Source organism: Berghia stephanieae, chromosome 15, assembly GCF_034508935.2.
Source record: "Berghia stephanieae isolate SIO BIC M18660-M18661 chromosome 15, UCSD_Bste_1.3, whole genome shotgun sequence".
Classification (NCBI taxonomy): domain Eukaryota; kingdom Metazoa; phylum Mollusca; class Gastropoda; order Nudibranchia; family Aeolidiidae; genus Berghia; species Berghia stephanieae.
The window spans coordinates 5447547-5460046 of NC_088374.1; the positions used below are offsets into that span (position 1 = coordinate 5447547).

The window sequence follows — 12500 nt, forward strand, 5'->3', positions numbered from 1 at the left end:
GGCAATCCAAGAAGGAATATAGATAATTCATCAAAACAAGAAAATTGAGCTTTATATAGCGCAGTATCCACTAAATGTGCTCAAAGCGCTTTACAGGAGTACCCTGGTCAACAGCAACATTTAACATGTAGGACGGGACATGACGCCTGTTAGGCGATATTACAATTTTTCTGACAAAGACAATGCTGGTAACGGCCAGGTACTCATTTTACACCTGAGTACGGTGAGAGAATGTGAGTAAAGAGCCTTTTCCAAGGACTCAATTATGCGCCGAGCGCGAGGCTCGAACCCAGGACCTTCCGATCCGAAAGCGAGTGTCATACCACTAGACCACATAGCCGCACAAGATGTATCATGTCAACAGGAATCACCCATGTAGTCGGAGTGATCAAATTGCGGATTAATAATAAAAAAACAAAAACAAAGTGCGTGAAGCAGGACTCGAGCCCAGGACCTTCCGGGCCACAGTGCAATGCCTTAACCAACTTTTCAAAGAGCGAAATCGGGACATCCTACCGTGCTTTAGCGTCATAACCCAAAATGGCAGAGTATGTTTTTGTTAACAAGAGATGAAGTGAGTAGAAAAGTGCCAGAAGACAATAGAGAATAAAAAATTTTCGCGGCGGTGGTGGGGTTTGAACCCGCGACCTTATTGGTACGACAACTCCACCTGGTGAGAGAAGGCTCTAGTAATGAATGACCTGAGTTTGATACGAATTTTTTAGGGTTCGTGGATAGCTCATACGGTCGAGTCACACTCTAACCGGCCAGGCGGAGTTGTCATACCAATAAGGTCGCGGGTTCAAACCCCATCACCACCGCGAAAAAATTGTATTCTCTATTGTCTTCTGGCACTTTTCTACTCACTTCATCTCTTGTTGTTACCAACATAAGTGCCTGCTCCATTCACTTTTATGTTTTAGTTCTATTATAGCCTATAACTTAGATTTAGAACCAGACTATCAATCTATTTATTCCTTGTTTTAAATTACTTGTCAAAAAAAATCATAATCCTAAGTGAGTCAGGGCCATTTCCGTACATGTCTGGGGTTATTTGGGTTTTTTTGGGGGATTTTTGGGGGGTTTTTGGGGGGCATTTTTGGGGAGATTTTGTTTTTTGGGGGAGGGGGGGGGGGCATTTTTGGGGAGATTATTTATTTTTTTGGGGGGGTTTTTTAAAACCTTTGTTCTCCCCACACAGAGATAATGCAGGTACTCATTTTACACCTGAGGACGGTGAAAGAAATGTGACTAAAGAGCCTTTTCCTAAGACTCAAGTATGCTCCGCTCAGAGTTGGGACTCGAACCCTGGACCTACTGGTCAAAAGCTAAGTGTCATACCACTAGACTACAAAACTGTGCACGAGGACTTTATCAAATTGTGTAAAGGTCAGAGTAAGAAGTTATTGTTCATTTTTACATGCAAAACCAACATTAATCATTCCTAACATGCATTTCTTAAATTTGTTGGGTAACTTTTGATCAAATGTTAGGGATACACACGCGTTTCATAAAATGCATCCAGTTGTGACAAACAAAAACAACCTAAAGTTGAAGACCAGAATGAAAGTAGTGGAAGCGTATGTTATAAGGGGTCCTACTAATTGTCATCCCGAGCTGTCCGAAGGCTCAGGAGAGCCGTATGGTAGAGCCGTACGGAGGTCATCTAAAGCATTCTCAAGCCATCCGGAGGCCCTCAGACCTGTACGAACCTTTCCAGAAGTCTTACGACTTCCAAAAGCTCCTCAAATTACGCTGGACGGCTCGGGACGGCAATTAGTAGGACCGATTACAAGTACCTGTTTATACCGTTGTGAAACGTGGTCGTTTGATAAAGAAAATAGCAGGAGGTTAGAGGCATTTGAGACGTGGATGTATAGAAGAATGTTGAGGCTATCATGGACAGACAGGTATACAAATGAGGAAAGGTTGGCAAAAGGTGAGGAAGGGAAGAATATTGATTGATACCATCAGAAAGAGACAGTTACGGTTTCTGGGAAATGTGTGGAGAAGAGACGGAGTAGAAAAGTTGGTAACATCTGGGATGATCGAAGGAAAGAGAGCTAGAGGAAGACAGAGAACGACACATCTTAATAACGTAATAATGGCCAAAAGTCATTATAAAAAGCAGCGCTGACTCCATGCGCACTGCAGGGAATCGTGATACGTGGAGACAGCTGACCGGCAACGTGCTCAACAAGTACAATCCACGATGGATGATGGTGAGGAAAAAGCACCAGTTATTCACACATTCCATCTTTCTGAATCTCATATACTACTATATCCAGTATGTTGGATGTTTACCAAAAAAAAGGTATAGTGTAATGCAGTGACTAAGGCCAGCCCACAAATATGCCCCCCCCCCCCCCCCTGCTCTCCCCCAACCTCAATATTTTTCTCCATCTTACCATTATCATCATTTTTTTTTTTAAATCAGAATTTTAGAGACAGAGGCAGAATAGTGGAAAAGAAAAAGAGTGAAAATTGGAAACCAGAAGGGTTGGCCGATATGAGTAAGCATTGAGAGAAAGACAACGACAACGACAACACTTACTCGGCCCACAAGTGTGGGGTATGTCTCCAGCATTGACCCTGGCAGCGTTGGAGTACTGGGTATTGTACTGGGTCCTCGGGTAGATGGGTCTCATGGGTACGGACACGTTGTGACCCTCCATGGGCGGGTAACCCATCAGGTGTCCGTTGGGAGGAGGCATCATACCTGAAAGGTGAGACAGGAAGTGATTCATATGAGGATTTTTTTTTTTTATCATTCAGGAAATACGTATCGACAGAACTTGAAGATTTATATATAGCGCAATAATCACTTAACATGCTCATCATCATCATCATCATCATCATCATCATCATCATCATCATCATCATCATCATCATCATCATCATCATCATCATCATCATCATCATCATCATCATCATCATCATCATCATCATCATCACCATAGCTTGTCGCTCCAACACCAAACCCACTCCACAGCATCTGTGGAGAAGACTCTCAGATCATGGGAGGTCAGAACCACACAAGAATGTCTATGGCTAAAACAGAAAACAGACCAACCTGCGTCAGGAGGCAGAGATATTGGGTTGGAGGGGGATAGAAGTCACTGCATGTGACCTCCTGCCCACTGTGGGAGGTCCACACACGAATGACTATGGTGTGATAAGCGATTTTCTTTCACTGCGTGATTTCTTTATCATTTGTCAGCGTCTCATTCAAAACGACTTCAATCTTAGTGGACGATATATATTTGCCAAGGCAGATAAACACCCCGAGTTAAAATACTCAAAACATGGACAGTCTTTTCTCCAATAAGATCTAACTTTGCTAACGGAAAATTTGGTCAATAGGTGGGAAACCTTCCCATTGTATTATGGAACACTCACTTCCCGTTTAAGGCTTTATTCACCTGTTCAAATTGTCTGCCCATTGTATCCATACCTCCTGCTAATTACCTTTTCCAAACAAGACCCCAACGTGCATCTGCCCTGAGGTTCTTGTCTCGTTCAAGAGTAGCTAAAATTGCACTTAACGTTATCCCTATAGTTCTTATAGTTTTTAACCAAAAGCATCTGAATATCATTGGCTATCGTAAACAGGAACATTCTTCTGATTGGCTATTCCCATAATTCCAAGCGTCACTTTATTTCACAAAATCAAATTCATCTCTGAATTGAATCACACACATGCTAAGAATCCCAAGAAAGAAGAGCTATCTCTCCAATTTCAAACTTGTAAAAGTTCTTCTTCTCTCGGTTGAAGGTAAAATGAATTATTGGTTAACATTCAAAGTGGAACGAGATATTACTGTGAATTCAATTTAATCTATCATTACTATTATAGTTTGTGTATATATTTTAATTGTGCTATTCCATGGATGTTCGTAAGTTGAAATACGTGTACAAAATATATCTATATGTATATTATACTATAGTTAACGTTTGTTTATGATCTATGCTATTATTTCATTTATATTCAATATGTATATTGCTTGAATGTCTGTACCCTACCGCCAATCGCCGGCCACACATCATAACCTCAATTATAATTAATAAAAATAAATTAAGAAATACCAGGGACACAACCCTGTTAAATTCTCATCATGTAAGATAGCCCTACTGTCAGTTGATGTTTGATACAAATGTAATAACTACCATACTCATGGAGTTATTGCTTCTCCTTGCCTTTGGTTGGCAAATAAAAGCTATTATGATGTGTCGCTCAAGGACGATCCGGTGGCGAAAGGCAAACTAGATTGACTCTAAGACCTTGCTGTTTTAACTCTTAATTGAAGGTCCTTGTCTTTGGCTGTCACCATCCGTGGCTATCAACCATCTTTACTCCATACCCAATCATTGAGGCACCCAATCCCCGATGTCAGTCATCGCCGACACCAGAACCTTCCTGTCAGCCCATAACTACAACACACTGTTGTGAAGTCCAGAAAACCCTGCAAGCAGGAGCCAACCCTGGAACTAGCTGATACATTTGCCTCAGTCAAGCAAGCCGACAGGATAAAGATAAGCCAAACGGGCTTATACCATTTTCAAATGAATCACATACCGACACATCTGATAAATAGATAACTAAATAATAAATTAGATCCACTCAATTAGAGCTATTCTTCCTGATATTAAACAAATACTTATTCTCTCTATCTTTTCCTGTAACAATTTTATTAAACTTTATGTATAGAATTGTTATTATTGTATTGGGCGTTACTATTGTCTTGACTCACTTTTTATTAATACAATTAAGTTATAAGGGACCCTAAGGCAATTCTTAATCACCCCTAGATTAAACCTGAGCCGTTTGTGGTAGAGGTTGAGTGGTGCAGCTGGTAACGAGAGCCATAGCGCGCATACTAGTTCGAATCCAGACCATTGAGCTATCGGTTGGACTCTCGATCCCACAAAAATTAACACACGAATGACTATGGCTAAAACAGAAAACAGACCAACCTGCGTCAGGAGGCAGAGATATTGGCTTCGGCCTGATGATGTTCCTGGGCTGAATGGGCTGATATCTCTCCTCCCCACTGGACGGATAGCCACACTCCCCTGGGGAAGGAATAGTCAAATTAGATAATGACAATGAAATCTATTGATGATCATAGACAATCTGGGTTGTAATGGGCGATACCCCTATTCCCCACTAAAATCTAAAATGTATTTATTGATGATTACTGACAATCTGGGTTGTAGTGGGAGATACCCCTATTCCCTACTAGATATGGGAAAAGGAATGTAAAAACTATTGATGATCAGAGAAAATTTGGGTTGTAGTGGGAGATTCCCCTATTCCCCACTGGACAAAATAACCACATTCCCCTGGGGAAGTATAATATGATCAAATAATAAACTAATATAAATCTATTGATGATCGTTGACAATTTGGGTTGTAATGGGCGATACCTCTATTCCCCACTGGATGGGGAAAAACATTCCCCCCTGGGGAATGAAATAAAAAAAAAAAAATTGAGCTTTTATATAGCGCAATATCCACTAAACGTGCTCAAAGCGCTTTACAAGGGGTCCCTGGCCAACAGCAACAGTTAACATGTAGGGCGAGACATGACACCTGTCAGGCGATATTACAAATTTTTGGGACAGAGACAACGCTGTTAACGGCCAGGTATTCATTTTACACCTGAGTACGGTGAGAGAATGTGAGTAAAGAGCCTTCTCCAAGGACTCAACTATGCGCCGAGCGAGGCTCGAATCCAGGACCTTCCGATCCGAAAGCGAGTGTCATACCACTAGACCACATAGCCGCACAAAAACAATGATACAATCATGTCATTTTCTATTGTGAAAGTTAAATCCAAATGTTCTGGCTTCAATCAATCCGTACCGACAAACGAGTTCCTCCGCCTGTCCAAGGTCGAACCCTGATCATCCGTGTGATCTGCCGAACCTCGCGAATCTCTGCGCAGGGTGCTGGTTGCTACGGAGACAGAACTCTCGCTGCGCTGGGACCGTTCCATCTTGCTCATCTCCAGGTGGTTGGGCTGGTGGATCCACAGGTCGGGGGGTTTCATCCCCATACCCCCACCACCCCCGCCACCGCCTACTCCACCCCCGCCAGGGCCCAGTAATTTGGTTTGTTGTTTGCTGAGGTGTTTGTCAGCGCTGAGTAGAATTTGGAAGGAAAGAAAAAGGGTTTTTTATTATTATTATTATTATTATTATTATTATTATTATTATTATTATTATAATTATTATCATTATATTATTATTATTAATATTATATATTATCATTATTATATCATATACATCTACATCATCATATCATCATCATCATCATCATACTATCATTCATCCAATCATCATCATTATCATCATCATCATTCATATCATATCATTATTATCACATCATCAATCATCATCATATCATCATATAATATTTACTATCTCATCCATACATTTCTCATCTTCATCATACATATCAATCATCATCACATCAACAATACATACATCATCATCCTCCCATCACGATCATCATATACTATCATGTCAACCCTCATTTTCATCATCATCATCATCATATTTACTTTGCTGCCTGAGAGTTTCTTCTTCGACATAAGATGACAATGACGATGATGACGACCAGACAGAAGATGAGAGCAGCGGCGCAGGCACCGATGATGATGATGACGTTGCTGGTCAACCCTTTGTCCTTCTCCTTCTCCTTGTTTTGGTCCGTCTCCGATGAAGTAGGCACTGAAATGAAACAATCAATAAATCAAACAATGAGACTATAATTTCAGACTCAGTGAGACAAATTCAGGACTCAGTGAGACAAATTCAGACTCAGTGAGACACAATTTCAGACTCAGTGAGACACATTTCAGACTCAGTGAGACACATTTCAGACTCAGTGAGACACATTTCAGACTCAGTGAGACAAATTTCAGACTCAGTGAGACAAATTTCAGACTCAGTGAGACACATTTCAGACTCAGTGAGACACATTTCAGACTCAGTGAGACACATTTCAGACTCAGTGAGACACATTTCAGACTCAGTGAGACACATTTCAGACTCGGTGAGACAAATTTCAGATTCAGTGTGACAAATTTCAGACTCAGTGAGACAAATTTCAGACTCAGTGAGACAAATTTCAGACTCAGTGAGACAAATTTCAGACTCAGTGAGACACATTTCAGACTCAGTGAGACAAATTTCAGACTCAGTGAGACACATTTCAGACTCAGTGAGACACATTTCAGACTCAGTGAGACACATTTCAGACTCAGTGAGACACATTTCAGACTCAGTGAGACACATTTCAGACTCAGTGAGACAAATTTCAGACTCAGTGAGACAAATTTCAGACTCAGTGAGACAAATTTCAGACTCAGTGAGACAAATTTCAGACTCAGTGAGACAAATTTCAGACTCGGTGAGACAAATTTCAGACTCGGTGAGACAAATTTCAGACTCGGTGAGACAAATTTCAGACTCGGTGAGACAAATTTCAGACTCGGTGAGACAAATTTCAGACTCAGTGAGACAAATTTCAGACTCAGTGAGACAAATTTCAGACTCAGTGAGACACATTTCAGACTCAGTGAGACAAAAAAATTTCAGACTCAGTGAGACACATTTCAGACTCAGTGAGACAAATTTCGGACTCAGTGAGACAAATTTCGGACTCAGTGAGACAAATTTCAGACTCAGTGAGACACATTTCAGATTCAGTGTGACAAATTTCAGACTCAGTGAGACAAATTTCAGACCCATTAAAAAAAAATATTTTTAATGAGCTTTTTATAGCGCAAGATCCACTAAATGTGCTCAAAGCGCTTTACAAGGGGTCCATGGCCAACAGCAACATTTAACATTTAAGACAGGATATGACGCCTGTTAGGCGATATAACAATTTTTTTTTCGGACAAGGATGATGCTGTAACAGCCAGGTACTCATTTTACACCTGAGTATGATGAGAGAAAATGAGTAAAGAGCCTTTTCCAAGGACTCAACTATGCACCGAGCGAGGCTCGAACCCAGGACCTTCCGATCCGAAAGCGAGTGTCTTACCATTAGACCACATAGCCGCACAAGGACTAGTGTATAAGATGTGATGTAAACTATCAACAAACCTTGTGATGGATCATTAAAGTTCTGCCCTAACCAACAAAAGGACAGTATCTGGGCTGACCCAGATCCAACCAGTTTTGCCGCAATCGACACATTTAGTTTTTTCATTCATAACTCTTTAATCTTATTACATAGTGGAAGTCTTCTAACATTAAATAATGGCTAATGATAAATTGCGTTTTTCTGTTAGTCGGCGATTTCATTGACGTGTTGCGTAATATTTTGAGATACTGTTCTTTCTTGGTTAAAGCCAAGCAAATAACTCTACCTGTAACCAACAAAAGGACAGTATCTTATACGACCGTCTCACATACTGTTCACCCTGGTTAACCGCAACGCAAAATGCCTCGTCCGTATTCACCAAAAGAACAGTATCTCAGTTAAGAATATAGCAAAATACGAATAACTCGATCGACAAACGTTTTACGTCAGCGAGGGCGAGCACTCGCCATCACGGACGAGTGAGAGGCAAGGCTAAGTGTGGTTGACCTGGCGTGAGGGGAATGAAGTTTGTAGGCGTGACTCTGATATAATATTACTACATTAGACTATTCCTCAATCTTTTAGACCCTGACTCCTTTTTCAAGATGAGTCTATTTTTATTAAGCATAATAGCTTTAATTTACGCTTATTGATGATTTTGGCTATCTTGTAAATTAGACTTTAATTGTGTATCAGGGTTTTGTCATTGTACAACGATATTGGGGTGAGTGAGTGATAGTGAATTAAACCTAAGAATAGCTGGGAAATAGGGTATGTCCCCCTTCCCCCGCCCCCAACACGTACAACACACATACCTTTTTGTTTTAAAATCAATATCTTCCTTGTCATAGGAAACGAAAAGCATGAAATGGAACGAAATCTGTTGGTACATTTATACTGAATGAAACAGGCGACATCATTCTTACTAAATTTAAAAGGTGCCTAAAGTATGAGCTAATAAGATGAACAAAAAAAATATTTTGTCTTTAGCTAATTTCGCCCACAGGGAGTTACAATAGTACAATTTAGATAAAACAAGGGAATTAATTAAAAGTTCTGCTACATTAAATTACGAATTTTGCTTATTTTATTCATTTACATAGATTATATGGTGTTATTCACGTAGCAGCTTGTTATGGAAAGATGTTTACCAATGATGACGCGAAGGTTTTTTGATTTATTTGAAAATTCTGTTGTGCTATTTCCGAGAGTAATAGGTGAATTATTTGCCTTCCACACATTAAAATCTCAGTTTTACTATCATTTACTATCATTTAATTTTAACTTGTTATGGTACATTCAAGATTTAATCTCATAAAACAGCTCGAAATTTGTTGTATTAAGAATTGTAAATTACTTAGGGGTACTGAATCATAAATTTGCGTATCACCAGCATTAAATTGATAACTCAGATTGAATCTGGATATCACACGAGAAAGGGGGTGCTTATACAGAAAAAAAGGACAGGGCCAAGAACGCACTCCAAAGTTTAGTAAAACTTGTTCTGACTGAATACCATTCACCACGACAGTCTGCCACCGATCCTGTAAATATGGTGTAATCCATTTAAGGGCAATTCCTTTTACGCCTACGTATTTTCTAGTCTTCTTAACAAAATGTAATGGTCAATTGTGTCAAAGGCAGCTGAAAGATCTTAAAGGCATAATAAATTGATATTGTTAGCATCCGCAATATATAACAAAAGATTTTAAGAAGCGCCGTTTCAGTACTGTGTTGCTGTTTGTAGGCTGACTGAACTGTTGTTCTTAAGATGAGATAATAATTGTGTCAGTACTACCTTCTCCAAAAGTTTAGACAAAAAATAGAAGGATGTGTGGAAAGTGAGAGATATGAAGACGATGAAAAAGAAAAACACACAAAAAAAAACCAAAAAACAACTAAACAAAAAACGCCTGGACAGACAGTCACACCAACACCCATACACACACACAAACGCACACACACACACACACACTCACACACAAATTAGTTGAATGAAAAATAAGTATACTTAAGTTAGACGTTTGGTTGAGCATCCGACCAACAAGCAAGGGGATCAGTTTTTTATTCCCAGCTGTATAAAGTTTTGTAATGGTTTTGCTTTCTGGTTTTTTTTTTCTCATTTTTTATTACTTGTTTATAAAGCCCCTCTGCCCACCAATCAGCCACTAAATAGCAAGCTTGATATGTTGATCTGGTGGAAAGTAATACGTGAATATTTACAACTTTTGTCATAGATTAGATTGATTTTGAACTCAGTGTCTGCAGCAATTTAGTCTTTAATCACGGGAGCATAATTTAGTCAAAGATATAAGAACTGCAATCCAAACAGTTGTTAAAAGCAGGAATTTCCACTTTTAACATCCAACGGACGAGGTCAAACTTAGATGTCGCTGGGTCAAACATACGCGTTGTTGTATGTCACTACTGCTGTCGGATGTGAAGGTCATTCGTTCGATTCTATATAGAGTATGCGGTTGGATTTATTTATTTATTTATTATTATTATTGTTATATTATTATTATTATTATTATTATTATTATTATTATTATTATTATTATTATTATTATTATTATTATTATTATTATTAATTATGTGACCCTCCACCCCGAACGGGGGGTGGGAGGGGGGAAGAAAGAAAGAGAGAGAGAGAGAGAGAGAGAGAGAGAGAGAGAGAGAGAGAGAGAGAGAGAGAGAGAGAGAGCTTGTGCATTGTAGAGGGCGGGAGCTAAATAGAATAAAGATATAAATATGTGTGTGCGTGTGTCTGTGTGTGTGTGTGTGTGTGTTTATGTGTGTGGTTGTATGTGTGAAAGAAACACGAGGGAGACAAAGAGAGCGAGCGAGACAGGTAGATAAACAAACGGGGAAAAGGAGGGAGGGGGTGGAGCAAAGAATAGGTAGGGATAGTATTAGAAAGCCCTTCGTTTCAAAAGAAGTCAAAGTCAATCAATGATGGGAAACATATTGACCAATGAGATTGCAATTTTTAAAATGGGACTGGTCAAATCATGTGTTACATTGTTTCCATTTTGAGTCAGATGACAGCTTGAAGAGGAGCGGGTTGGGATTAATTTGTAATGACTTACATGAAATCATATTGAATCTTCTTCTTTGAGTTGCAACGTCGAGTTATTTAGGACCTGCCACTCGTTATCACAACCCCTTGTGGTCAATTGTCAGCTACTAAATTCTCCTCCCCTTTTTCTTTGGGTTCACTCCAGTGACTTCTTATATAGTAGACAATGGTTCACTCACATTGTTTATTGTCTCAAAAGACCCCACCCTCCCTCCCATTCCCAATGAATACACGTTAAAACGCTCTCTCTCTCTCTCTCTCTCTCTCCTCTCTCTCTCTCTCTCTCTCTCTCTCTCTCTCTCTCTCTTCTCTCTCTCTCTTATTTATTTATTTATTTTTTAAAATATATCTCTCTGCATCCATCTGTGTGTGTGTGTGTGTGTGTGTGTGTGTTTCTCTCTCTCTCTCTCTCTGTTTCTCTCTCTGTATGCCAATCTGTTTCTCTCTCTCTCAGGGATGCCACCAGGCAAATTAAAAAAAGCCTGAAAACTTGCGCGGACGAGATACAAATCAACGCCAAGGGCTTTGTAGGGATTTGAAAAATATCAAATTTGGAATATTGTTTCAGTACTTATTATTGCAATTGAGAGCAAATAACACACAAAAGAAAGGAGAGTTAACAGTTTTTAAATTGATAAAATAAGGTGCTGAAAACAAAATATAGACAAATTATATAGCTATCAGGGGTGAGAATGACTGGTCACATAAAAGGAGAAAATTTTTCATTGTGAAGATCATGACCCACCCATGCAACCATAACCTATAAATTTGAACTTCACTCAAATTCACTGAGATGCGATCCAAAATTTGTCTCGCAGCAATTCCTGACACGACTCGGAGAATTTCAAAAGTTGAAAGTGTAATTACATTTGGTGGTTGTAGTAGGGATGATGATGTGGTGCTGGTTGTAGTAGTACTAGTCGTATGGATGATTGTGTGGTGGTGGTTGTAGTAGCTGTGGTAGGAATGATGATGTAGTGGTAGTTGTAGTAGTAGTAGTGGTGGTAGGGATGATGTGGTAGTGGTGATAGGGATGATGATGTGGTGGTGATTGTAGTAGTAGTAGTAGTAGTAGTAGTAGTAGTAGTAGTAGTAGTAGTAGTAGTAGTAGTAGTAGTAGTAGTAGTAGTAGTAGTAGTGGTCTTAGAGATGATGATGTGATGGTGGTTGTAGTAGTAGTGGTTGTAGGGATGATGATGTGGTGGTGGTTGTAGTAGTGGTGGTCTTTTAGAGATAATTGTGTGGTGGTGGTTGTAATAGTTGTGGTAGGAATGATGATGTGGTGGTAGTTGTAGTAGTACTGGTGGGGATGATGTGGTGTTA

General features: G+C 39.6%; 1 protein-coding gene and 1 pseudogene across 4 annotated transcripts in view; one reads left to right on the forward strand and one right to left on the reverse strand.

Moving 5' to 3' along the window:
• The window catches only part of LOC144960542 (neogenin-like), a 155749-nt gene that overhangs the window by 7332 nt on the left and 135917 nt on the right, over positions 1 to 12500 (reverse strand). For all 4 annotated transcript variants that reach the window (XM_078893737.1, XM_078893740.1, XM_078893738.1 and 1 more), the window contains exons 23-26: positions 6567 to 6735; positions 5867 to 6144; positions 4975 to 5073; positions 2555 to 2719 (exon numbers count right to left, since the gene is read on the reverse strand). In XM_078893737.1, the coding sequence (XP_078749863.1) occupies positions 2555 to 2719; positions 4975 to 5073; positions 5867 to 6144; positions 6567 to 6735 (711 nt within the window). The remainder of the gene's footprint in view (positions 1 to 2554; positions 2720 to 4974; positions 5074 to 5866; positions 6145 to 6566; positions 6736 to 12500) is intronic.
• LOC144960718 (uncharacterized) lies at positions 6936 to 7740 on the forward strand (annotated as a pseudogene).